Here is a 24,857-nt window from a genome sequence, read left to right as displayed (position 1 = left end):
CTGGGTTCCCCCCAGCCCACGAGCACCGAACGAGACGGTAGGTTGCGTTGCCTGATTCCCTGCCATCATCAGAGATCAGCGATTCTTCGACCAAAAAATGTGAAAGTCGAAGTGCTTTTTGCTTTTTCTCTGACTTGGGCGAGTATTGTAAGACCTGTACACCACCACCATCACTAGGCTCAAGCAATACAATGGAATCTCGTCAGGCACTGGGAGCCTATTATTCTCATCGAAAATGGGCTCTCCAGTGGGACGCACGATGGTTCCATCGACAAGCTCCTCAATCCTCAGGGGGCGGCTAGCGTGAGTGAGGAATTGCAAGAAGCGAAATGCCTTGGCCAGGCGATTTGAAGAATCGAATCGATGATACGGGTGTAGGTTTCATCCAAAGACGGGGGGAGCGACTGGAGCGCATCTTCAAGCTCCTGGTAATCGCAGCACCCTTCCAGCATTGCGAGCTGGCAGGTGGCCGAACGAAACCTGCATAGGCGCGTCAGTCGGGGTCATACTGCTCAAAACATCCTTGGGGTTGATGAAGCCACATACATCCCGTCTCTTTTTTTCTTTCTTTTTTTTTTTTCTTCTTTTTTTTTGGTTTTTTTTTTCGCAATGCGGTCACAATCTTCGTCAAGACAGTTGGCCTCTTGCGGCAGTGACTTAGCTCTTCACCGTGATATACCTTGTCGTGGATGACCTCGCATATGCCTGGGTCAATGAGACCGGCCCCGAGGAACACATCTGCCCTCGGAGGAGCCCAGCTTCGGATGGAAGATTCAATGTCATGCGTTGGGCGGCTGGTTGTGATGAGTTGCAAGTGCGTATTCCTCCCGCATACGTCTTGCAGCCATGCAAGCAGCATGTTTTTCGTGATACATTCATCGAGTGCATCTATAACCACGCGTAAACGCTCCACTGCGCCCGCTATGGCACTGAAAGTCGAGATCATCTGGGCAACGCTAGGCTGTGATGGTTCGATGGAATCGAGAAGTTCATCGAGCGGTTTATGGGTACTGGGCGATATGCAGTAAAGCTGGTACAGTAGCGAGTGCAGCATGTCTTCAAAAAATTGCTTTGCTTTGTCGCTGAAGTCGAAGAAGAAGTACAGCAGAATCCCCTTTTCTTCGAGGAGGCTCTGGATAATTGTCGAGCTGAGGACTGTTTTGCCACAACCAGCCATTCCATGAAGCGAGAGAAAAGCATGAGAGGACGGTTTTGTTCGCCAAGCTCCGTATTCTTCGCTGTCGAGAAGCCATTGCCCCGTTCCATGGAAGCGAGCGGACAGAGCACGGTTGTAGTTTGTGGATGGATCACACGGGGACAGCCACTGACGGATTTTGTCTATTTTCGTGTTTTCGATAATGACGTTGGTCAAATCTCGGACCTCTTGAACTGACTCTTGAACTTGTACCCGTCAGCCTTTGTCTTCCCCTGCATAGAAGCGTCCAAGACGTCATGTAGTTCGGCGCCATCTCAATCTGATAGAGTCGCAGTACTCACGGTCGAGCAAGACTCTGTTCTCAGCATCGACCCGCTGCGGGCTGATCCTGCCAAGCAGTCCCTTCGCATATGCTGCAGCTGTCATTGCTGCGTACCCTTGCCAGATTTTGTTCTTGTGAGAATCTGAGTAGTCACATATCCCTCGGATGGCCAGGCACTTGAAGGATGGCATCAGCCCAGCTGCCTCCATCTCGAAGCAGAGGACATTCCTTTCCCCGGCTAGTGCGTCACGTATCTTGGTTTCAGGGTCAGCGTCTTCTACCTGCGTCGCGATGCGGAAACAAACCTTGGCGTCTTTCATTAGCGAATTGCTCGACGCGATGAGACCGTAATGGATTTGGGTGCCCTTTTCGTAATCAAGCCTGTCCGGTCTCGTGATAATCACATCCGACGCATTGCCACACCCGGTCATGCAAGATTCGGGCGCCTTCCCGTCCGTGTGGACGACGTCGCTGTGGTACAGCAGATCTGACTCGGGGTCCGGCTTCTGGCACTGCTTCTTCGCGCGAGGATTGGCGGCAAGTATACTTGTAATCGTTTCGTCGATGGTGTGGCCATTTATCTGATGTTCAATGCCAAGATTCTGCACAGCAGATAACAAGATTTGGGGCGGTTGATTCAGATGCCCCGTCATTTTGAATTGCTTTCCCTGGATCGTCTTCCCAAAATCGTACTGCAGCACAGCGCCGTCGGCACCATCAGGGGTGCTCACCACAACATCACCAAGTCGAATGTCGTGGGAGCTCGTGGGAACACCGCCGCCAATGCCGACCATGAGCCCGAATCGCATATTGGTGAAAGTGCGGAGCATGTCCTTGGCGACATTGGCTGCGCTCACAGTACCGTATGAGCCCTTTGGTAAACAGGCTATGGCGATTTTATGTTCTCCCATACGACCAAGCGTGTACACATTGTCATCGTTCGGGTTTTGAGTTTTCAGAGGTGCATACTCTTCATCGAGGAACAACCGTGCAGCCAGATATTCGACTTTGATCGCACAGATCCATCCGACACTGTAGTCGTTCGGAGATGTCATTGAAGGGACAGAGGTACTTGTCGAAAGCTTGGGGATGTATTTAATGTGCAGAAGGAAAAAATGCACAGCAGGATGGACCTGATTTTATACTTACCTGTGAGGCAGACAACCTAAAGAGTCCTAAATGCGTCCTGTTTCGCCTTCCTGGCTGAATAGCAATGTGCATCTTTCGTGGCATTCCTTCATTGGAATCTGGTCCTTTTCCGTAAGCGCCGCTTCCCAAATGCAATCTTTAAACACGAGGCTGACGGCAGCACGCGCCTTGCAGTGGTGCGCCTACGGGACGGGGAGTGTTGATCTTGTGAACTGGCCGCGTGGAAGTGCACCTCTTGTGTCGGCTGCCCTGGCGTGAAACGGACATGGGGGTTCATGGTTGAGTGTGGTAAATTTCCGACAGGAAGAAGACGACGCCTGAAGAGCCTGTGGCAAGGAGGCTGATGAGAAGGATTTTACGTCGAAAAGATCACACTTTCCCTTGATCTTGGTGCGTAGCTGCTATCTTACCTCACCTGTACCCTTCCAGGTTACTGGCAGGCGAGCCTCACGCCATGTGTTGCCCCATGGTCCCGAATGTGTCTTCATAAAGCAGATTCAGGTACTTGTACCCTCAGGCACCTGACCAAAGTGCACTCGGGCAATGCGATCCATGATAACCGCTCATGAGCAGCCACCATGGGCCATGGCCAGGCCCACGACCCAACGACTGGACATGGAGGCCCGCAAACGCGGTCAATCGAGGCTGGACATAGGGGTGCAAAGATCAATGGCGACATGTAAAGTCCGGACATGTCGCTTGAGAGGCCAGGGCGGCAACGCCTCGTGCACGCGCGTGGAGGATTTCTCTACGTCGTATCGTCCCTCGGCGGCAAAATGCACGCGAACCGCCTTGGTCAGTACAAGTCGCCAACAACTTGTGGCGGCCGAGGCTGAGGGCGTGCGAGTAAAAGGAACCCCTGCCTCCCTGGGGCCCCTAAGGCTGACATGACTGACGCCTGTATTGACGATTCGACATGTCCCGATCCGGATTGCACAGACAGTCGTCCATCGCTTGTGAAGTCGTGAAAGTGGGGCGACAGTTGAGGCAGGCCTCGTTACGACATGCTCCTACGGATACAAATTCAATAATTGCAACTTTGCAGGGCGCTTGTCGTCCAAATGGTCCAAGATCTCGCTTTATTCCCGCGTTACACGAAATGCTTGATTACCCCACTGTTATAGGACGTGGGCGGTGGAACCCCCATCCCCCACACTCAGTCCCCGATCGCATAGCGGGAGTCGTGGCATATGTCGTGTAACTTGAATCACCTGACACCACATCAAAATTGACCAAATATCGAACTCACGCTCGCCTCTCCTTCCTGTATGTGATATCGACTTGACAGAAGTAGAACATGGCGTACGCAGGACGTTTGGCGATCATCTCCGGAGGCTTAGGTGAGTTGCACTCCCGCTCTACCCTGCCTGCCAATATCTCTGCTGACGAACACGAACGATCCCAGGCGGCCTCGGCTCTTCCATTGGATTGAGATTACAAAAGGAAGGCGCGCAATTAGCGTTGCTATATGCGCCTTTCGAGGCATCCCGTCGTAACGCTGTCCTTGAGAAGGTATATGGGGGCAGCAACCCAACAGGCGTAACAGCTGTCGAGTGTGATATTGCCTCCGACCCCAGTGTCAGAGATGCATTCCCAAGGATCGAGCAATACGTCAAGGAGAACGGCCTCTTCCCATCCATTCTCATCAACGCGGCCGGTTATGTGTCCGTGAGCCCTTTGGCCGAGACGACAGCCGAGGAGGCGACCAAAAACATTGTGCCCAACTTGTTGGGACCCATGTTCGTTGGCCAGGCGTTTCACAGATTGTACACATCCTACCCTTCCACGCAAGAGAAGCCGCCGGGCCGCATCGTCAGCATCTCGTCGCAGGCTGCACACGTGGCGCTCGATGGCCACGGGCCCTATTGCGCGTCCAAGGCGGGTCTCAACGCTTTAACGAGAACGATGGCGCTAGAGTGGAGTCCTTTGGGCATCACCTGCAACACTGTCAGTCCTACCGTTGTACTGACAGAGCTGGGCAAGAAAGCATGGGCCGATCCGGTCAAGAGACAAGCCATGGAGAGCCAGATCCCCACGGGCAGGTTTGCTCTGCCGGAGGAGATTGCGGGCGCTGTCGAGTTCCTGTGTCGCGATGAAAGTGGCATGATCTCAGGAGAGGACTTGAGGGTAGACGGCGGATATACTCAGCGTTGATCAGCCTGCCTGCCCATGAGAAAGACTATGAATTTATCCAAACAGAAAGTGCTGTCTTCACGTAAACCACCGCTCAACATTCGAGATACAACGCTGTTATGCCAATAACGCCACGCAATGCCGAGGAGCGCGAACAAAACGCCCGCTTCCTACATGGTAATCAAATCCTCTTGCGCCGGCCCTACGCCCCGTAAGAGCACAATTGTGTTGCCGCTCTGCAAGGCTGACCCGACCTTCTCATTGAACTCCAAAACTCGCCCACCCTCCACGTGAAAGACCCGCAGCTTGTCCTCCTCCTTGGCGCTCTGGTTGTTGACGTTCTGAACTTGCAGAGACTTGGCCGCCGCATCCAGGACCCTGCCGACCACCCAGTCCTGCGAGTAAAAGAACTCACCCTTGGGGAACTTTGCTTTTGCCGTCTCCGCCTCCGCCTCCACCTTGAGGTAGATTCTCTTCTCGGGCGCCAGTTTCGCATCGCCCTTTGCCGTTTTCTTGAGCTGGTTTACGGCCGCGACACGCGCAGCAGCGGAGCTAGGCTTTGGTTTTGGCAACGCCCTGCCTGCCTGCTCCTTTTGCTTGGTGCCCCAGGCCTTGAAGCGGTCCATCACTGACTTGGTCTTTTGTGCGACGTCGATCTGTATCGGGCGCGCCCCGATCGGCACGAGGTTCTTGCAGTCATGTTCCTCCTTCAGCCTGTGCTTCAGACAATAATCCCGGTTACATGACGAACAGTGGACGCCCGGGGTCAGCGATGTGCCGACCGTCGTTTTGCATGCAGGCGACGCGCAGGGCTTCTGTGACACGCGGTCGTTCAGCGTCTTGCCGGCGCCAATGACAGGCTGCGCGAGCTGTGCCTTTCGCTTCCTCTCCGCCCACGCGCCGGCTTTCGTACATTTATGCGATGTCTCGGTGCGGTGGTCGAGACAAAAAGTGTGGTCGCATGATTGGCAGCGAAAAGGTAGAAAGTCAAGTTGGTTGCAGTATTCGTACTGGCAGTGGGTGCCTACGAGAGTTGCGTCGTGTCTGTCGTGCATTTGGACGTAGCTAGTGCCTTGCTGGCCGTTGGAATCCTTTGATGATGCCATCCTGCAGATAGTATGGCCTCGGTCCCCTTATAAGTGACTTGGTGCGAAGGGCGCAGGGCGTGAATGCGTAATGCGCTTGGTGGCGTGCGTGTTGCTGACTGAAGCAGGCGGCGAAGCCTCTAGAAAGGTCTGGCCTAGAAGCGGAGATAAGGGCGCTGCAAAATGAATGTGGACAAGGCACTCTGCTGTCACGTACAGCTGATGCGGTCAAGAGAAGGCGGGCAAGTGGTAACAAAGGAGACGGAGAACTGCCTAGATTGAACTGTCTTGTGATCTGCTTTTGGAGATTCGTCGGTCTCGGTGGCATCTTGGCGCGTGCGTGCGCGTCTTGCGCATTATACCTACCCTGGGCTTATTCAAGGCCGAGTCAATGTTGCACCTTTTTAGTACTGTACTCGCGCGGGGGAGGCTCTAGGAGCATTGGTTCATTCTGATACAGGCCTTGATGATGGCAAAGCTGCACATAGAGGTTGAAACCTCACTACACTGCAAAGAGTGTTTTTCTCGTCTACATCGTCAAGGGTTTCAGCAAGATGCGTTTTGTGAATTACGAGTGACCGCGTCCGGTCGCGGAATCATCAAGGTGAGCTACGCTAGAAAGGAATAAGATAGAACACGATAAGACGCGATAAGCCGAGGGGCAGCTAAATTTTTGGAGGGGTTGCGAGTCACGTTCAATTTATATCGTGTCCGATTCGTATCGTCGCCAGTCACGAAATTCATTCCTATCTTTTCCTTGCGCAAGAGCACTGCGACTTGCGACATTGCAAATACTGACCGCCGCCGAAACCCCTATCACAATGGCACCCAACACTGAGGGCGAAGCGCCCCACAACAACTTCGACGTACGTACCACCGGTACCCTGCATTGGCTGCGAATTGCGAGCGAACCCTCTAGACGGACTGTGGAGGCGGAATTGATTCGGAAAATAGGTCATAGGCTGACATGAGGATGTATAGACTATACTCGTTCTCGATTTCGGCTCTCAAACAAGCCATCTGATCCTGCGCCGGCTGCGCTCCCTGGGCGTCTTCGCCGAGCTGCTTCCATGTACCACCAAGATCGCCGAACTCACATGGAAGCCCAAGGGCATTGTGTTTTCCGGAGGTATGCAGCCTGTTGTGCCATAGTCTGCGTCCACTTCTGACAGAAATCCAAGGTCCCGCCTCTGTCTATGACGAAGGCTCGCCCCGTGAGCTGCCCGTCTCCCGAACGTCCAATTCCTCGTACTCATACGTGTAGATGTGGACCCCGCGGTCTTTGATCTGAATGTGCCCATCCTGTGAGACAATGCAATCGACTCTTCTAGTTTCAGGATGCAGACTAACACGGAGTCATAGGGGCATCTGGTACGACATGCTTCCCAGCTTTGACGCCCGTTGCGATTCTAACAGTACCGACTCAGCTATGGTTGCCAGGAGATTGCGTGGCGAATCGACTCAAAGAACGTTGCGCGCGGAGAGGCACGAGGTTCGCAATCCTTTGGTCATCCTCTGAGACCAGCGCTGACCTTCGTAGAATATGGCCACGCTGACGTCAACGTCACCAAGGTGAACAGCCATGTCGACCGGCTCTTCGCTGGGCTGGGTGACAGCGTCGCGGCTTTCATGTCTCACTTTGACAAGCTGATTAGCCTGCCCAAGGTACATGATCGTAGTTCAAATTCATGGACGAGTCACTCACTGTAGCAGGGCTTTGTGGTGATCGCTGCCACCAAGAACTCCGAGTTCGCCGGTATCGCGCACGAGGAGAAGCCTATCTTTGGTATTGATCTTTCTGCCGCCAACCTTTGATCATGAAGAAAGTCTGCTAACACAGCGACCAGGCGTTCAATTCCACCCTGAGCTGGAGCACGTACGTAATTCCCGAGTCTCGCGATAGACTCGCCCCTGACCTTCGATCGCAGACACCCTGTGGAACCGACTTGCTCCGAAACTTCAGCGTCGATATTTGCGGAGCGAAGCCAAACTGGAAAATGGGCGACTTTGTGCAGCTCGAAATTGCTCGCATCCGCGAACTCGTCGGCGACCGGGCACTCGTCCTAGGCGCTTGCAGCGGTGGTGTAGACAGCACAGTGGGAGCCGCGTTGATGCGCGAGGCTATCGGCGACCGCTTCAAGGCCATCCTTATCGACAATGGTTGCATGCGCCTGAACGAGTGCGAAGAGGTTAAGGAGACCCTCGGAAGGCATCTTGGTATCAACCTGACGGTAGTCGACGCCGAGGACCTCTTCCTGAGCCGTCTGGAGGGCGTTTCTGACCCCGAGAAGAAGCGCAAGATTATCGGCTCGACTTGTACGTACCTTGAAATCTCTCAGGTCCACACAGTGGTACTGACTCAGTACAAGTCATCGATCTTTTCGAGAAAGAGGCCATCAGGGTACGCCCAATTTTGTCTTACAGCACTCTTGACTTGCTAACAGGACGTTTCAGATCGAGAAGGAAGCAGAGAACACACCTAACAGCGGCAAAGTGGAGTGGTTCTTGCAGGGAACACTGTACCCTGATGTGTACGTCTCTTCCGGGGAGGTTGCCAATCCCAAGCTAACGCCACGGTAGGATCGAGTCTTTGAGCTTCCGGGGCCCTTCTGCCACTATCAAGAGTAAGCGAGCCATTACATCTGCGGAAGCACAGGGGTGCTTCTGAACGCTGCCCCTATTGCACAAAAACGCGGAGCGTTCAAATGCTGACAGGGGAAACAGCCCATCACAACGTAGGCGGTCTGCCCGAGGTAAGCAATCTCTGCGCACTCGACCCAGAAGCATCTTGGCTAACGAGAATGTAGAGGATGATGAACGGTGTAAGTCGAGTAACCCCCGTGGGTTTTGGTACGCACTGACTGACACGGCTTGTTTAGCAAGGACTGCGTGTAAGTACATGCCTCGCTTGCCGTAGCACATTCGAACTGACTTGATTTCTCTCACAGCTTATCGAGCCGCTCAGGCTCCTGTTCAAAGACGAAGTGAGGGTACGCTACATCCAACAGCGGAGCATCCAAGCTTTCACGTATGCTAAATTCTGCAGGCAATCGGTCGTCAGCTCGGCATCCACGAGTCCCTGGTCAACCGCCACCCCTTCCCCGGCCCTGGCATCGCCATTCGCATCCTCGGCGATGTTACCAAGGAGCGAGTAGATATTGCCCGCAAGGCCGACCACATCTTCATCAGCATGATCAAGGAGGCCGGGCTCTACGACGAGGTTTGTCCTTGATTTGCCGCCCAAGACAGCCGCAAGCTGACAGTTCTTTCCTAGATCTCACAAGCCTTTGCTGGTCTCGACACGAGCCGCAGTGTTGGTGTTTTCGGTGACCAGCGGGTCTGGGGCTACATTATCATTCTCCGCGCTGTCCGTACAAAGGACTTCATGAGCGCGGAGGTGTTCAACTTTGACAACGCCTTCCTTCAGGTAAGTCAAATCTAGTTTGTTCATACGGCCTCGATCCCCAAGTCTCCCATACCACGGCATTTTCTCTACTCACATTCACTCCATTCTTCCCTAAAGTGTGGCACCGTTCCGTACTGACCTGCCTCTCAGGAAATTTCCCGCAAGATCTGCAACGAGGTAGACGGCGTCTCTCGTGTGGTGTATGACTTGTAAGTAAAAATCATCACCTTCGTTGGGATCGAGCTTCGAACTGACCTTGCATTATCAGGACCTCAAAGCCCCCTGGCACCATTGAGCTGGAATAAACGACGCTGTGAGGGGTTGCTTGGCAGGTGGTAGAGTGCATGTAGTTGCCGGCGGCAGCTAGCAAGTAAAATTCGACTTTTGGCGTTTGAGGGTTGTCTGGAAAGGCATATAGATTAGGTAGCGCAGGAGAGGGTTAGGAGAAATGCCAGTGTCCACGAACGAGGTGCAAAGCCCGATTACGTTAGCCATGTGATGGTTTTCTTCAATATCGCATGACTACGCTCCTTGAATAATTCGCCAAAATGACTGCCCTTGGGCCGGTACCTGTGGGAAGAATTTGTGAGCCTTCTCGAACACTGGGATGACTGGGTGTTCCCGGCCCTTGTTTCTGGCAGCGAATGCAAGTAGCACTTCATTGTGAACAATTGTTGTGTTTAGTTCTCATCACTCCGTGGGCATGACTGACTCGGTGAAGAGGCCGCTCCATTCTCCCTTAGCGGACATCTCAGCGGTAGATGACAGCAGAAGTCTGAACTCGAGCAACGTAAAGGATACATATACTAAAGTTTGGCAATAGTTTGCAAGGCTTGGTGGCAGAGTGGTCTAATGCGCAAGACTAGAAATCACAAGATTAAATCTTGTTCCTTCGGGAGCGTCTGTTCGAATCAGGCCCAAGTCGGTTTCTCTTTTGCTCTCTTACACAAGAGTCTGAGTCTTCCTTTTGTCCTCCCGCGCCAGTCATGTACAATGATCATAGGAAGCGATTTTAAAAAAATCCATTTCGCGGCGTAGTGGCGGAGTGGTCTAACGCGCAAGACTTGAAATCTTGCTCCTTCGGGAGCGTCTGTTCGAACCAGGCCTACGTCGACTTGCTTTTTTTTCTTGCACTATATTGATTGATTGTTCTTCGAGCGACTTTGGATAGCCGAAGACTTGTGGACGCCTTGGAAGGACAGGCGGTTCGGACCCCCTTGAAGACAAGCTTGTGTCACTCGTTGCCCCCCTTTTTTGCAGAACTTTTCTACTTGCAGCCTTCCCCTCCTCCAGCAGCCGTCATAGATGGCATGCCCTGACTACTTATCTCTATTATCAGGCTTGGTGGCAGAGTGGTCTAATGCGCAAGACTAGAAATCTTGTTCCTTCGGGAGCGTCTGTTCGAATCAGGCCCAAGTCGATAATTTAATTTTGCTGTCATCCTCAACGATGCCGGTCTTTTTGCATGGGCGTACATGCGGCACAGGCAAGCAGTTGTTGTGACGAAGAATGCCTGTGCGACAAGTCGTGGGTGGATAAACTCATGATGACTTGCAAGCCTTTGGTGACGGGAGAAACAAGTGTCCAAAAGAAGAGTGGTCTTATGTCTTTCCCTAAATCAACGCTGACTTACATACCGTTTACTTGTACAGTCCATTACAACTCCTTCTCCTTTGGCTTCTTGCTCAGAAGGTCTTCGCGGCCTGTGACAGGCGCATTGCCAACATATGACTTGCCCCCGTACGCCTCGAACCCCTTGTGGAACAGCCACTCGACAGCATTCTCGACTGGCTCGTCAAAAAGGGTAGGAAGGAATGGCACGACAGCTAGTCCGAGACCAATAGGGCCCCATGTTCGCACTGTCTTGTTTTTGGCATCCTTCAGTGCCCTGCCCGAGTATCGCACAACGCTGTGGATAGTAAAGGCTGGCAGACCCATGGACGCCAAACTCTGGAACAGACCGCGCTGTACCATGACCGTCCGGTAATCCTCCAAAGGTGACACGGTTCCTGGCAGCTTCGTAGTGTCCGTTTCCACACTGGGCAATCCTGTGACTTTCCCTTGGCGTTCAGAAAGCTCGATACTTGGGTTCAAAACCCGTTGATTGTGCCAGTACGCACGGTAGCCCTCGTGCGACACATCTCCCAGGATGTACAACCAAGAGATACCGTACGCTGCCCGTACAATGTTGGGGTGTGCCACAGGTCGAAAAGATTCGCCGATATCCGAGGTGTAAGCAACATATCGGTGTGCCGAGAGCATGATCGTTCGTATTCTTGTAGCGTAGGCGGCGTATCGCACATTGCTCTCAGTTGAATCTGGTCCACTGCTCCGTGTCAGCACTGTTGGACTCAAAGGACACTAGAGTCACTCACAATCCCTCGGCTACATTGTCAAAGAAGCTGCTGTCTTTGTCGGACTTATCGACAATACTTTGCATTGCCTTGGGCAGTTTGCGAGCATCGGGGAGTTTGTCGGGATCGAAGTTCGAGGCAGGTTGAGGTTGCGACGTGGTCGCAGTTTGCTCAGGCTTGGACTCTTTCGAGTCTGCGGATTTCCCCCACCACGGCATGTCGAGGGTCTGTGCGATGAACTAACGAGATTAATTTGGGAGGCCTAGCACGAAATGAATGGTGTTGGGCTCATGAAGCTGGCGGAAAATAATTATTGAATATGTCCCTGTCGCGTCGAACCGGGACGGCCAGGCGCCCGCGCAGCTGTGACGTCGATTCTCTATACGCCAAGTAGAAGCTGGCCCACATCTGCTGGCCGGATTCTGTCCATCTTCTCAGGCCGTTTCTTTCCGGTGTATATCCGTGGACCCTTTCGGCCTGGCTTCTGAGGCACGAGCTTAGTGCTGTAGGGAATTTGAGATCTCGGTCCATCAAACTTCAATCAATTGATTCCCGACGACGCTCACTACCACCTCCCACCACAGTCGCATTCCATCAACAAAATGGCTGGCGTCGCATACTACACCATTGCTGGCCGTCAGGTCGGCGGACACTATGTACGGCCCTCGCGATTTCGCATCCTCCCGACACCAATCGCTGACTGAACCATCTAGCTCGCCATGGGCGTCCTCGGCTCCTTGTTCGGTGGCATCTACTACGCCGCGTCTGGTCCTTCCAAGCCTGTTGCCGCTGCCAACACCCCTCCCCTGAACGCCTCGAGCTCCGATGAGGCCGACTTCATCAAGTGCGTGTCCTCGAGTTCCAACTACGATGCGGCGTTTGCTAACAGACACCTCACAGGAAGTTCCTCGAGGAGCAGGATAGCGGAAAGAAGCACTAAGCCCCGAATCGATGACGAGAGAAGCTTGGGTGGCGTGTACGACGCTTGTACATATAGAGGGGAATGGGTGAATCACAGCTACTCGTTCGAACTTCTCCCTCGCTTCAACCGTATTTGTGCCAACATGAATCAATTCTACGTCAAGGGGATAGGCATAGTGCTATGATGATAGAGGCGGACATTGCGTCCGCACCTTGGCAATCTTCCGGCAGTACGTTGTCGACTTGAACGCGTGTCGGATTGCTAGATGCTACCACTTCGGCCGACCCATCACCTACACTGGACCATGTTCTCCGTAGACAGCGGTATACGCTGCTCAGGGTTGAACCTCTTCGCAACTGTGACTATTTGACAAACATATCGCGCTGTCCAATGAGTACTGGTATTGTGCACTACAGTGCCAGTACCGCATTTGATGCTCCAGCGATTCAACCACCCCCTATGTGCTACATTGATGTCGTCAGTGGTTCACTTGCGTGTAAAAGCCCATGTAGTAAATCCCATTGCTTAGCTACACGCTGTCGTGGCAACAGCAAGTAGGTCAGCAAATGTGTCACGTGAGGGTGGGGATTGGCGCCAGCCCCCCCGCCAGCCGCATCTCTCCGTGCATCGTCCGCTCGCTTCCTTTAATCGAATGCAAGCTCCGCCTCGGTCTACCGCACTTCGCTTACAACGATTTGAACTCGACGCGCTCCATTTGCATTGAATACCGGGGCTCACAATGACCGAGGTCACCACCGATCCGGCTCTTGTCCTTGTTCCCGGCAATGAAGACACCAGCCACATTGACACCAGCGCTGCAGATACTTCAAAGTCCCTCCCGCCCAAGGAACGCCATTCCCTGACGCTCGATCAAAGACGCGCGCTTCGAAGATGGGCCAATTCGCAATCTGTCCGGCCTTCGCACAAGGCTTGCATTGAGTGGTTCCTTTCTGAGTATGGTCAGCACATTAGCCAGTCGACCGTCTCGCACTCTTTATCGCCAAAGTACTCGCGCCTCGATGGCGAGGTGCAACACATGGCGGGGTCGCGTCTGCGCTTTGGGAACTGGCCCGATGTCGAGAAGCTCGTCCTGAAGTGGTACCAGCAGGTGCAGAACACTGGTCGGCAGCCCACCAATGAAGAGCTCGGCGAGAAGGCCAAGGCTGTGTTCGCGCAGCTCCCTCGTTACAAAGAAGACGCGCCGCCCGAATTCTCGCCTGGCTGGATACACAGGTTCAAGAAGCGATACGGCCTGCTGGTCAGACGTCAACGCCGCCAGGGCGACCCAGGGCTGGACATGGCCGAGGACATCAACTACCTCGCAGAGTGTCTGCCACGCTTCATGGAGGTATCGCAAGGAACGAGTCCAGCGGCTATCAGGGAGCAGATCGCCCGAGGCGTAGGCGTGGAACCGTCTCTCGGCATCTGCGCCTTGGTACGCGATGAGGTGATCAGGCGCATGTCACAACAGCAGTCCCTCCCGCCACCCATGTCAGACACGGAGCCTCCCACTCTTCCACCGCCACAGCCGGAGCAATCATTGTACGGAGACGAGGATCCTGACATAGTGTTACAGAATGCCCTCCGACAACTGCAGCAAGAGGAGGATGCTGCTGAGCAACACGCAGCCGCGGCTCGTGAGGAAAGAGAGCGCCACGAGCGTGCAGCACTCACGCACCCCATGGAGTCAACACCCGATGGCTCCCAATCGGTGGTTGGGCGTTTTACCAGTCCTGAGCATGAGATTGGTCCTCCTCCTGATCTCACCTTGACGCCGATTCAGGCCAATCAAACCATGGCAGAGGAGGAGTCACCTGTTCGTTGCCCATATTGCATCAACCAACGGATGCTGCGGACGATAAAGGAAGCTGTAGAGCACTTGTCAACCCATGTTGTCGTCTGATTAGATGATGGTTGTTTCACATTGCTAGTTTATGGCGTTGGCAGGTTTGGGTCACAGGGTAATGAAATCAATCTCTGCCAGGGTATGGTCAAGTTCGGAAAAGTCTTTATTCATGTATTCATTGTAGTAGGCTACACAAGCCCGCTTTCTTTCAGATTCCTGACCACTGCGTCGGTCTCTTCTTGTGCCTTCGTCTTCATCGGTTTGATGTCACCAGTGTCAATATAGTTGATCCAAAACTTTAGGCCCTCGAGCCCTTCCTCACGACACACAGCCCCGTGTTCTTCGGCCATGAGCAACTCCTCCTCGGCGACACCCAGGCTCCATCCAAATCGAGTGGCAGCTTCCTGGGCGGTGACGCCCTGTCCAAATGTTCTCCAGTCCCATGGCACATCTCTCTCAGGCGGGAACTCATGAAGATCTTGTAGCCATGATAGGAGAGCCTTGATGGTGGTTTCGTCTGTCCGATCGCGTCCCTGCACGACCATGACGCCACTCCGGAACGTCCTGAGACGGACTGGCAATTTTAGACTTTCCCACAATCGAACGGCTTTCTCAAAATCCATCGGGCTGACCAGTTCAACGCCTCCCCGGGCGCGATTGAACATGGCCCATAGATCGACAAGGGTAATGATGCCGCCCTCTTTCTTCAGCACGCCACGAGAGTCGTCTGTCAGAAATTCCGCAAGATTCCTCGCAAGTTCTGATAAGTACAGAGACTGCGAGCTGCCGCCGCCAACAATGTCCTTCGTCGTGACCAGTCCCAATTGACTGGCCGATTCAGCGAGTATGGCATTTTCCTCGACTGAGATACCTTCACCGCCTGCGCTGTTCTGACGCGCCAATCTCTCAGCGAGGGCCACGACGTCTTTCGCAGATGCCATCAGCGCCTCCAGGTCCTCAAAGGCATTACCAATGATGAACTCGTTGTTTTTTCGCATGTTCATGCCTCGCTGCTCCAACCCCGCAATGCCAACGGTTTTATGCTTTGGCGAGCTCTGCCCAGAGCTGGACTGGCCATCGTCCATCAAGTGACCGCTCTTTGGTGGAGGAGGGGCATTCTGCAGCAGCCACTTACGCTGGGTCATGGATCCTTTGAGCCTCTCGTAGAAGATTTGGGCGCCCCCTCCTCGGAATGAGATCTTGACGCTGTCTTGGACATCAATACCACCAGGTCCGGAGGCCTTCATGCTGTCCATTGCTGGACCAGGTGATTGCGGGCGGGCAACGTCTGCCAATGGTGTCACAGGTTCAGGCTCGGCACCCTGTCGGTAGATCAAAGACGCGCCGCACATTTCGCAAGATAGTAATGAGGGGTGATTCGAAAAGGTGCATCTCGGACACTCAAACGTTGATGCCGCTTCCCCGGGCGCAGTAGATGACTGCGGGCTGCCTGTTCTGTCGGGAGATGAAGCTTCGCTGAATGATTCCCTGGGCGACTTCGAGTCTAGCAGCTTGGGTCGTACTGGCAATACCGGGCTTGAAGTTGCTGGCGTCGGCGAAGGCCGACTGTTCGCGCTGGCGATTGCAGCTTTCAGAACATGGCTCAGTGAGGGTTTGATGCCACAGGCGAGGCACGGCGGCAAGGGGGTGTGTACGTTCGCCGCTGAGGGGTCAAAGTTGGATGGCACCGGATTCGAGAAGCTGCAGATGGTACACACCCATGTTGCTGAACTCGCGACAGGTGTCTCTGGCTTTGGGCACTGTGAACCCTCTGGTCGAGGAGAGTTTGGATCTTGGTTACGCCGGGGTGCACTGGCACTGGAGACAGCGTGCCGGAGAGATGCCCTTTTCGGCGGTTTGGGGACAATGGTGACCTTGGGCGAGGACTTCCAGAAGCCGGCGTAAAACTCATGGCGCTCTACATCCTTCAGTTCCAACGCAACCGAACGCTTGCGTGGCTCATCTTTATCGACGTAACATATCCGATGCGACGTCAAGTAGACTTGGCCGTTCTGTTGATCGGGCAGCTTGAACTTTCTAGGTTCGTTAGCCATTAGACCCCTCGGAAGATGTAACAGACTGACGTACCCTTCGTAAAGACCCACATTATCCTGAACAAATAGAAGTACCTCATCGGGCAGATACGAAGGCCGCAAGGCCGTCGTCAAGTCTATGTGTTGGAGAAACATTCGTCATGCCGGAGATGTTGACGCTCAATGTGAGGGACTGTGGTGAGCTGCGTAGTGAGGTGTGGAGGACGGAGGACAGTGCCCACGTGCGTCAACTCGTCAACTCGTCAACTCGTCAACTCGTGAAACGTAAGAAACGGCCTCAAAGCAGAGTATTTTATGAACAATATGGATCATGCAAGCGCGATGGACGCCACAAAAGTATTCAATATCACAAATATAGACATTGCCGACGCTGTGGCTCGAGTGACCTTCGCCTTCATGGCGACTGTCAGTGATGATACGTGGGATCCAGTTTTACATAATCCCCGCGAATGATCAACACTATTAGCCGGGCCTTTGCCGGCCGACTCGCACATCCCACAGCCATGCTCCGAAATTCACCGCCTGCGTTCTTTGTCATCTGCACCTCGCCCGTCTGTTCGCTCTGTCGCACCCACCAAGAGCCATCAAGAACTCATCCCAGCGACCGGCTTCTTTGTCTAAATCTTGTCGAGAACACTTTTTCCGCTTTGTTAACCTAGTCTTTTTGGTCAACATCGACGCGATGATGCCTAGTTGGACGACGGCGCAACAAGCGTCGGGCGTGGCCCAGCCTCCGCCACTTTCCCCCTATGCCTACCCACCCAGTGAGTTCACGCATCGACCAGCGACACTATTTCATCTGTACTAATGGCTTTCACAGATCCTGCATACACAGCTGTGCCTGTCCGCCAAGGTTTTGGCACCTATCCCCCACCTCCACCTCTCGCGCACGCTGCTTACGCTGCTCCCCCGACGCTCGCACAACCACCATCCAGTGACTCCTCCTCCGCCGCTGCGAAACCTGATTCGAAACAAGGCAAAGTAGTCTGGCCTGATTCTGTTCGCAACTACGTGTCCCGTTCTTTTCACCCCGATAATAGCGATCCTTCCGTGACACGCGCAGAGATGGAAGTCAAGCTGAAGGAAGTCATTCGCGCTGCTACGGACAATAACACGCTTAACACTACCGAATGGGATAACATGCCGCTGCCGCAAGCCCTAGTCAAATTCGAACGCTCCACTGCTACGGGGACCTCGTCGCCATTTCATAACAAGAAGCGGAAGTCCTCCGAGTACGCTGGGGCTGGCGAAACGCAACCTCCGTGGGCATCTACTAACACGTCTCGCTCTCTGGGGGAACGTATCTCGTCTCCTAGTAAACGCATCAATGCCGGCGCCTTCAAGTCAAGTAAGTTCGAAACCGAAGCCAATAAACGCAAGCGACGGTTCGAGAGCGAATACCAGGCGAACCGCTCGCCTAGCCCGCCCCCTCCGTCAGACGGACCTGTTGTGGGAACGTGTGAGACCTTGGAGAAGAGGTACTTGCGTCTCACTTCCGCGCCTGTGCCATCCAAAGTCCGGCCTGAGCGAATCCTTCGCCAGACTCTCGAGCTTCTCAAGAAGAAGTGGAGAAAAGAAGGCAACTACTCGTACATTTGCGATCAGTTCAAGTCCATGCGTCAGGACTTGACGGTCCAACATATCAAGAACGAGTTCACAGTCTCTGTTTACGAGATTCACGCGCGTATTGCCTTGGAGAAGGGGGACATAGGTGAGTATAATCAGTGTCAGACCCAGCTTCGATCGCTGTATCAGATGGGTCTGAAGGGAAGTCCCATCGAGTTCAAGGCATACCGCATTCTCTACTTCATCCACACGGCCAACCGCAGCGGCCTCAATGATACTATCGCAGATCTAACCACAGCTGAAAAGACCGAACGGCCCATCAAACACGCGCTCGACGTCCGCTCCGCTCTCGCGCTAGGGAACTACCACCGATTCTTCCAACTCTACATGGACACACCCAACATGGGAGCATATCTCATGGATATGTTCATCGTGCGGGAACGCCTGCATGCCCTGTGCAACATTTGCAAAGCGTGAGTTCCCCTCTCTAGCTTCTACAGCCGGATGCTAACCCCTCGCTAGTTATAAACCTGATGTGAAACTTCGGTTCATCACCGAAGAGCTCGGCTTTGAATCCGATGCTGATGCTGCCCAGTTCATTATCGACTATCAGGGCCAGCACCTCCTCGAGGATCGGACCGAGTACATTGCCTTCCTGACGGGCAAGGCTGGTGGCTTGTTGGAAGGCGCTCGTGCGGCAGCATTCCAACGGGTCGACATCAAGGGTCAGATTTGAGCTCTGCCTTATGATGGTGAATCCTTGTGCTACTGCGTTCTTACTGGTGACGAAGATTCCGGTTTCTTTGTCTTGCGCCTTCGATACCCTTGATCTGCTATTGTTTCCTCAGTTTCGCAGTATGGCCTTCTTGCTTCGAATGCAGCATGCAAACCCAAGGAAGGCTCTCATGCCTTGGATGGTCATGCTCTTGTTCAGCGTTGAGGACCAGCTTGCAGTCATCATAGTTGACTCTTGGCTGCGACCTCATGACACAGTTTTCGTCCCAGGGGGCTTGGATGGCTTTTGAACTCAAACAGGGCTATGGCGGTGATTCGCACTGCCCTTCAACAGCGCCTGGTTGCATAGCGCTGGCGTGGCGCATTGGAGTTTGATGTGACGACGGGTGATAATGGAATAAACTTCTATTAGGAGACGGCTAATATATAAGAATAAACAGTCAATCCAGTTGTCCTGCTGTCTTGATGCTCACATGTCGCAATGAATTCGCTCGGTTCATGCATTGGTCAGTATTTGTCAGGACCCGGACATCTCGTTGCCGGACGTCTGACAATGATGAAAGGGGGCTTTGGGTAACATCCGGAGGCTGGAGATGTCACCACAGCTCCAAGTCCATGCTGTCTTGAAATTACTGTTATCTACATCGTTTCCTCGCAAATGGGCCATATCATCTAGATCTCGAGGGTCGTTGGACGACACATGGCCCATCTCTATCACAGTTGACTTGGCACAGACCCATTCTCGAGAGCTAAGTAAACAGCATACGCATGATTCATGCGGAGAAAAATGCGCTAGTGTCTTCGAGGCTTCATGTTAATTACGAGCGAGAAAAACTTTGCGTGCGCTGAGCAGATCAGGGGCTGACGAGTCCAAGGTCCTGGCGCATTCAGTTCAATGCCAATTGCGAATATCGGGCATGGGTGAATGCAGCTCGAACATACTATAAAACATTACTGGCAAAGATGATGCAAGGACTCAAGGACTTTATCCAACTTGGTGTCTTGGACAGGAACAGTTCCTCGAGACTAGAAGAACAATAATGGGAAATTACTACAGTAGTCTATTGCGGCCACGTGTTGAACTAGCGAACGAATCGTGCCACTGACGAAGTCTCGGACCGGAAATTGTGAGAGCCGTTGGGCACCGACGAACAAGGTACCTACCTACCTGACTACTACCATGATAAGCATTGACTATTAAATTTTCGCACTCAAGTATCTTCCACCGGGGAGCGCTCTGAAACAGACCAACAAAAGCAAGGGTCTGATGAGTGAATTCAAGGTTGTGACTAAGTCGAAGGCGGGGTGGGAGAGGAACCATGGGATAGGAACCACAAAGGATCGGTGGATCGGACAGCGACATCTTGGTTGACAGTGCCCATCACGGTTGAGGTTTGTCCAGGGGTTATCACGTCTCATTCCCAATGTGAGGAGGCATCGTTAATTAGTGAGGGACTGGTCCTAGGTGGCAGGAAGACGTGAGGATTAGAACATGAACATGAGGTGGCATGACTTTAGAAAAGTCCTTTTGGAACCCCTGAGTGTGTGTCGTCTAGCAGTTGTAGGACCCCGCCCCTCCTCGATGGAAGCGCCGGCGGGGCGTGCAGTCACTCTCAAGTTAGTGACTGGACCTTGGATGTGCTAATAAGGAACTACCAATCAATCATCCAATGTGCTAGGTGCTGCTGCCAGGCGCATGCGTGGAGGCCTGCATGTGTGCCGCGTGCATTCCATTTTCACATTGCATTCCCACCCGCTGTCGGCTTCCTTTGGTGCATCATCCATCCTCGTCCTCCAGCGCTTCGATCTACGAACCTACCTCCGAGTTACACCAAACTTCGTCAGCGCGACCATCCGCTCAAGGCGATTCTGGACCTTACTCGAGCCACGGTCACCGCAGATCTCGCTTCGATTGTCGATTCCATCGAACCCCGGCCTCGAGCAGCCGTCACACCAGCCAATATGAAGGTTCGTGCTCCTGCAGCCCACGGTCCCTCTTTGCGCTGCCAGCCTTTGCTTTGCCGGCCCCCCCTTTGCGTCGTTCACGGAAAAAGAAAGAGCTGTTTGATGCGAACCCCTTTTCGCAATCGCGCTGCGTGTTACGTCCCTTCAATCTCCTGGTCACGATACCTCTGTGTGGCCAAGTGACGGCCGACGTAATGCGCTGGCTGGGCCCCGCATCGACAACGACAGCAGGCACAGCATATGCCCATATCGACATTGCGCTCAAGGGACTCAGCACGCGATACATCACAGACTTGCCAGACCATTGCAAATATGATCGCATCAGACGAGAAGCTAACGGCCATGCGCTTTGTCCAGGCTCTTCGACGCTCTATCAAGGGCGAGAAGGAGAAAACGAACTCCCATGTCGCGCCGAAACATGCCGTCGCAATCGTCCCCCCAAAGAAGGTACTTGGGGCTCTTTCCGATCTCGCGCTCTCGAACCCACGGTGCTAATGGATCCCAGGTCATCAAGGCGCTTTACGACTATGAAGCACGGTCAGATCAGGAGCTTGGCTTCTCTCGGGGCGATTTCTTCCATGTTATAGGCCGCGAGGACGACACAGACTGGTACGAGGCATGCAACCCCGCTCTGCCCGATGCGCGAGGTCTCGTTCCAGTCGCCTTTTTCCAGTCGCTGGGCAAGACAGAGGGCGACGACGGCAGCAGCGGGCGCGTGCCTAGCGCAGGCAAGATGCCAAACCACGACTCGGGTTACAGCGACTCGCACGGCAGCGGCGGCGGCGTCCAAGGGAAAGGAATATCTGGTCCCATCTCGGGACCCATGCCTGCAGGGCAGCGCAAATCGCAACCTGGCAAGAATGGACCCATGGTCTACGGAGTGGTCATGTTCGACTTTGCTGCCGAGAGAGCTGATGAGTTGGATGCGAAACAGGGCGAGGCGATCATTGTCATCGCGCAGTCCAACCCAGAGTGGTTCGTCGCCAAGCCTATTGGTAGATTGGGCGGTCCGGGCCTGATTCCCGTATCCTTCATCGAGTTGCGCGACATGGCGAGCGACAAGCCTTTACCGAATCCCGAGGAAGCATTACGCAAAGCCGGCGTCCCAAAGGTCGAAGAGTGGAAGAAGATGGCGGCCGAGTACAAGAACAGCAGCATCACGCTGGGCAAATTTGAGGTCGGGTCGGGTGGTGGTGGGCAGCCCATGGAGCAGTCGATGGAACGCCTGAGCATTCAGCAAAACGGCCGCCAAAGCAGCCAGACCAGCCTACAGCAACAGCAGAATGTGCGCACCAGCCAGCGGTCGGCTGGTCACCAGTCGCAACAACTCCAGCAGAACCAGTACGCTTCAAAGTCAACGTCGCAATTGTACGCGCCCATCCAAGCCCGCATACCGCGGTATTGCTTTGCGGAGGAGAAGTACTGGTTTGTCATTGAGGCGATGCTGGAGGATGGCCGACAATGGGTCCTCTCGCGATACTACGAGGACTTTTACGACTTTCAGATTGCACTTCTGACAGAGTTTCCGGCTGAAGCTGGCAACACCGGCACCCAGAAGCGGACTCTACCATATATGCCTGGCCCCGTCAACTACGTAACCAATGCGATTACCGAAGGGCGATTGCACAATTTGGATGCGTATGTCAAGAACTTGCTCAACCAGCCACCCTACATCTCGCGATGCCTGCTAGTGAAACAGTTCTTTGCGCCTCGCGAAGGCGATTACGAGCTGGAGCTCAACCAAGGCGCCGGGGACTATCGCCTGTCACAGGGATCACAGATGTCGTCAAACGAATCACCAGCCGATGGATCCCGTCAGTCATCACGGAACAATCTGAATGGCGGAGGATATGGTGGACTCTCAGCAACGCCACGCCAGATGGGCCACCAAGGTACGTTTTGTCTCCATCATGCGGCAACATCCACTAACCGCCCGACAGCCTCCCACTCCCACTCGCAATCCCAATCACAGCCACAGGGCGCCGCGATGAAAGTCAAGATGTACTACAATGGCGACCTTATCGCCATCCGTGTACCGTCTGACATTGCGTATCAGCAGCTATTTGACAAGATCCGCGACCGACTCAAGGTGCCAGACGGTGATCAGATTCAGCTGTTCTACAAGGATGAGGCAACAGGCGATAAGCCCAACCTGATGAGCGACGACGACCTTGACTACGCGCTACAGCGCAACGAAAAGCTGCTTCTGTATGTCGAAGTGGTATGAACTTTCTATGAACGGACGATATCTGAGCGCTGCGTGACTTGAACCCCCATCTTCCCTTTGTTATTACGAGCATTCGAACGGGAGTATATACCCCTGTGCAATTTTATTCTTGATGGACGCAACGCCAATGTCCCTCACGATCTTCATGACTTTGCATTCAGCACTACTGGCTGCCTCTTGATGGGTGCGAGGAGCCACGTTCCAGTCACAAGGCAGGCCACACAGTCAGTCAGGCAGGGCATCTTGGAAACTGCTGGCAGAGCGCACGGCTGGCGGCTGGCTCTGCTGATCCAGTGTAACCGACGCTCGTTTTCGTGGATTATTCATTAGTATCAGTATCTTTACCCAGGCTCCCAAAGAGATCATGGAGGGGCGTTCTGGACTGGAAAGGGGCAAATGGGAAACTGATGTTTTTTCGGCTGCTGTCTGCAAACTACGCTCAATAACAAATATGTCGTGGAGGAACCTGCCACCCTTTCTTGTGTGCGCGTAAGTATTATCTTCTTCATTACCTCAACCCTAGTACCTGTCTATGTGTGTATGTCCAGAGCTCTTTCTATGTATGCTACATCCTCGAGCCTAGCCGACCCTATGCAAGCCGAGTCCTCAATGTCGTGAGGAAATATCAATGTGCCGTAACGCCAAGCCGTGAGTAGTCGTACAAATGCATGCATGAGATGCAAGGTCGCCAAAAGTTTACCATGTTCTCGTTCCCATGCCTCTTCACTCCAGCCTCTCCATCAACGATCGCCTCACTTTGGTGTTCACAACACCGCCCACGCCAAATGCAGGTACGATGCGACATATCCTCGCCATGGCACTCGGTGCCCACGTGCGCCGTACCTGATGCCATCGATCCCGAAGACTCACAGGCGAGCGCGGCCCATTGGGCCGGTTATACATGTCCAGCCCCAGCAGATGGAGCGGCGTGCTGATGAGCTGCACCGCCGCCGGCGCGATGAACTGCGCGCACGTCGCACCACTCAGACGTTTCTTCCACTCCGCAGACAGGCAGCCCTCGATCTGGGGCGCGAGCAAGGGGGGCACGTTGAAGGAGGCGAAGATGGTCATGCAGTCGCGCAGCCCAAAGAGGGCGTACGAGATGCCCGGGACGGCGCGGGGGACGACGCCAGGGGGGCCAAACATGCGCACAAAGACCTGGTCCTTGTAGATGCAAATGCCGACGTTGGCGGCGCTCGAGGCGGCGAACTTTGTGGTGCCGGCCGTGACGTGCGAGGGTTTTTGGTTTTGGACGGTCGAGGTGGCCGTGTCGAGCATGTTGGCGGTGATGTAGGTGCCGCCGTAAACGAGGAAGATGAGGGCGGTCGGTTTGGAGAGGAGGAGGGTCTGGGGCCGGAGGAGGAGGGAGCGTAGGGAGGATTTGATCGAGTCGCCGAGCGTGCTGCTGCCCGAGGCGTTTTCCATGATGCTCCTGTTGGAAGAGTCAGTGGTGGGCTCTATGCCCAGACATTAGGGAGCGAAGGTTGCATACCTGTCGATCATGGAGATGATGGGCGCCACGAGGGCGCCCGCGCAGGAGGCGCTGAGGAGATCGGAGCCCAGGCGAAGGCCGAGCTTGTCCGAGTTCCACGCTTTTTGTGCATTCTTGGTCGGTAATTGCTGTTGTTGCTGTGACTGCTGCTTTTGCTGCTGCGCTGGCGAAAGTGAGGGCGCCATGACGGAGGGTTTCGGGGGAGAGATGGGCGCATGGGACGAGGAATCTAGAGAGAGGCTGGCGGCAGACAGAGAGAGAGGCTCGGATGGTTTCATTTCATCAAGAATCTATATTGAACGGTAGAAACACTCTGCTGGCTCTCTACAACGCCGACGGTGCAGCTGGCAAAGCAGCACACGGGAAAGAATGGGGTTGCGCGGAGCTTACGAGCAGCGCTGCATCATGATCTCCGGGGTCTGAACGGGGGAGTTGAGCGATTGCG

General features: G+C 54.0%; 12 protein-coding genes across 12 annotated transcripts; 6 read left to right on the top strand and 6 right to left on the bottom strand.

Moving 5' to 3' along the window:
- Positions 1–417: 417 nt before the first annotated feature.
- Positions 418–2,533, bottom strand: J7T54_006983 (uncharacterized protein; the record flags this gene model as incomplete). The annotated part of the gene is made up of 3 exons (XM_051509493.1): positions 418–480; positions 680–1,155; positions 1,498–2,533. The coding sequence occupies 3 exons, from the start codon at positions 2,531–2,533 to the stop codon at positions 418–420; spliced, it is 1,575 nt and encodes a 524-aa protein (XP_051366197.1).
- Positions 2,534–3,924: 1,391 nt separating this feature from the next.
- Positions 3,925–4,781, top strand: J7T54_006982 (uncharacterized protein; the record flags this gene model as incomplete). Its single annotated transcript, XM_051509482.1, has 2 exons — positions 3,925–3,967; positions 4,174–4,781. The coding sequence occupies 2 exons, from the start codon at positions 3,925–3,927 to the stop codon at positions 4,779–4,781; spliced, it is 651 nt and encodes a 216-aa protein (XP_051366196.1).
- Positions 4,782–4,930: 149 nt separating this feature from the next.
- On the bottom strand, positions 4,931–5,815 carry J7T54_006981 (uncharacterized protein; the record flags this gene model as incomplete). The annotated part of the gene is made up of 1 exon (XM_051509471.1): positions 4,931–5,815. The coding sequence occupies one exon, from the start codon at positions 5,813–5,815 to the stop codon at positions 4,931–4,933; it is 885 nt and encodes a 294-aa protein (XP_051366195.1).
- An 851-nt stretch (positions 5,816–6,666) lies between these two features.
- Positions 6,667–9,556, top strand: J7T54_006980 (putative gmp synthase protein; the record flags this gene model as incomplete). The annotated part of the gene is made up of 21 exons (XM_051509459.1): positions 6,667–6,711; positions 6,827–6,974; positions 7,027–7,059; positions 7,110–7,149; positions 7,208–7,216; positions 7,273–7,337; positions 7,386–7,510; positions 7,559–7,631; positions 7,693–7,721; positions 7,774–8,161; positions 8,215–8,246; positions 8,300–8,376; positions 8,426–8,469; positions 8,570–8,598; positions 8,653–8,667; positions 8,725–8,736; positions 8,794–8,835; positions 8,892–9,065; positions 9,120–9,272; positions 9,402–9,460; positions 9,520–9,556. The coding sequence occupies 21 exons, from the start codon at positions 6,667–6,669 to the stop codon at positions 9,554–9,556; spliced, it is 1,629 nt and encodes a 542-aa protein (XP_051366194.1).
- Positions 9,557–10,907: 1,351 nt separating this feature from the next.
- On the bottom strand, positions 10,908–11,823 carry J7T54_006979 (Mitochondrial fission process protein-like protein; the record flags this gene model as incomplete). The annotated part of the gene is made up of 2 exons (XM_051509448.1): positions 10,908–11,577; positions 11,627–11,823. The coding sequence occupies 2 exons, from the start codon at positions 11,821–11,823 to the stop codon at positions 10,908–10,910; spliced, it is 867 nt and encodes a 288-aa protein (XP_051366193.1).
- A 384-nt stretch (positions 11,824–12,207) lies between these two features.
- J7T54_006978 (F-type H+-transporting ATPase subunit k) lies at positions 12,208–12,545 on the top strand (the record flags this gene model as incomplete). The annotated part of the gene is made up of 3 exons (XM_051509437.1): positions 12,208–12,246; positions 12,319–12,449; positions 12,506–12,545. 3 exons carry the CDS (start codon positions 12,208–12,210, stop codon positions 12,543–12,545), a joined length of 210 nt encoding a protein of 69 aa, XP_051366192.1.
- A 721-nt stretch (positions 12,546–13,266) lies between these two features.
- J7T54_006977 (CENP-B-like protein 1) lies at positions 13,267–14,430 on the top strand (the record flags this gene model as incomplete). The annotated part of the gene is made up of 1 exon (XM_051509426.1): positions 13,267–14,430. One exon carries the CDS (start codon positions 13,267–13,269, stop codon positions 14,428–14,430), a length of 1,164 nt encoding a protein of 387 aa, XP_051366191.1.
- Positions 14,431–14,561: 131 nt separating this feature from the next.
- Positions 14,562–15,629, bottom strand: J7T54_006976 (Vacuolar protein-sorting-associated protein-like protein; the record flags this gene model as incomplete). The annotated part of the gene is made up of 1 exon (XM_051509415.1): positions 14,562–15,629. One exon carries the CDS (start codon positions 15,627–15,629, stop codon positions 14,562–14,564), a length of 1,068 nt encoding a protein of 355 aa, XP_051366190.1.
- A 145-nt stretch (positions 15,630–15,774) lies between these two features.
- J7T54_006975 (uncharacterized protein) lies at positions 15,775–16,562 on the bottom strand (the record flags this gene model as incomplete). Its single annotated transcript, XM_051509404.1, has 3 exons — positions 15,775–15,948; positions 16,092–16,410; positions 16,462–16,562. The coding sequence occupies 3 exons, from the start codon at positions 16,560–16,562 to the stop codon at positions 15,775–15,777; spliced, it is 594 nt and encodes a 197-aa protein (XP_051366189.1).
- Positions 16,563–17,109: 547 nt separating this feature from the next.
- On the top strand, positions 17,110–18,729 carry J7T54_006974 (Protein of unknown functionlike protein; the record flags this gene model as incomplete). Its single annotated transcript, XM_051509393.1, has 3 exons — positions 17,110–17,191; positions 17,248–18,466; positions 18,516–18,729. 3 exons carry the CDS (start codon positions 17,110–17,112, stop codon positions 18,727–18,729), a joined length of 1,515 nt encoding a protein of 504 aa, XP_051366188.1.
- Positions 18,730–21,005: 2,276 nt separating this feature from the next.
- Positions 21,006–22,920, top strand: J7T54_006973 (uncharacterized protein; the record flags this gene model as incomplete). The annotated part of the gene is made up of 3 exons (XM_051509382.1): positions 21,006–21,140; positions 21,199–22,585; positions 22,634–22,920. The coding sequence occupies 3 exons, from the start codon at positions 21,006–21,008 to the stop codon at positions 22,918–22,920; spliced, it is 1,809 nt and encodes a 602-aa protein (XP_051366187.1).
- A 723-nt stretch (positions 22,921–23,643) lies between these two features.
- Positions 23,644–24,597, bottom strand: J7T54_006972 (uncharacterized protein; the record flags this gene model as incomplete). The annotated part of the gene is made up of 2 exons (XM_051509371.1): positions 23,644–24,352; positions 24,413–24,597. 2 exons carry the CDS (start codon positions 24,595–24,597, stop codon positions 23,644–23,646), a joined length of 894 nt encoding a protein of 297 aa, XP_051366186.1.
- Between the last annotated feature and the right edge of the window lie 260 nt (positions 24,598–24,857).

Source organism: Emericellopsis cladophorae, assembly GCF_022114955.1.
Source record: "Emericellopsis cladophorae strain MUM 19.33 chromosome Unknown NODE_2_length_1295279_cov_118_880017, whole genome shotgun sequence".
NCBI classification, from domain to species: domain Eukaryota; kingdom Fungi; phylum Ascomycota; class Sordariomycetes; order Hypocreales; family Bionectriaceae; genus Emericellopsis; species Emericellopsis cladophorae.
The sequence above is the reverse complement of the archived record's forward strand: the minus strand, read 5'-3'. Positions and strand labels throughout refer to the sequence as shown.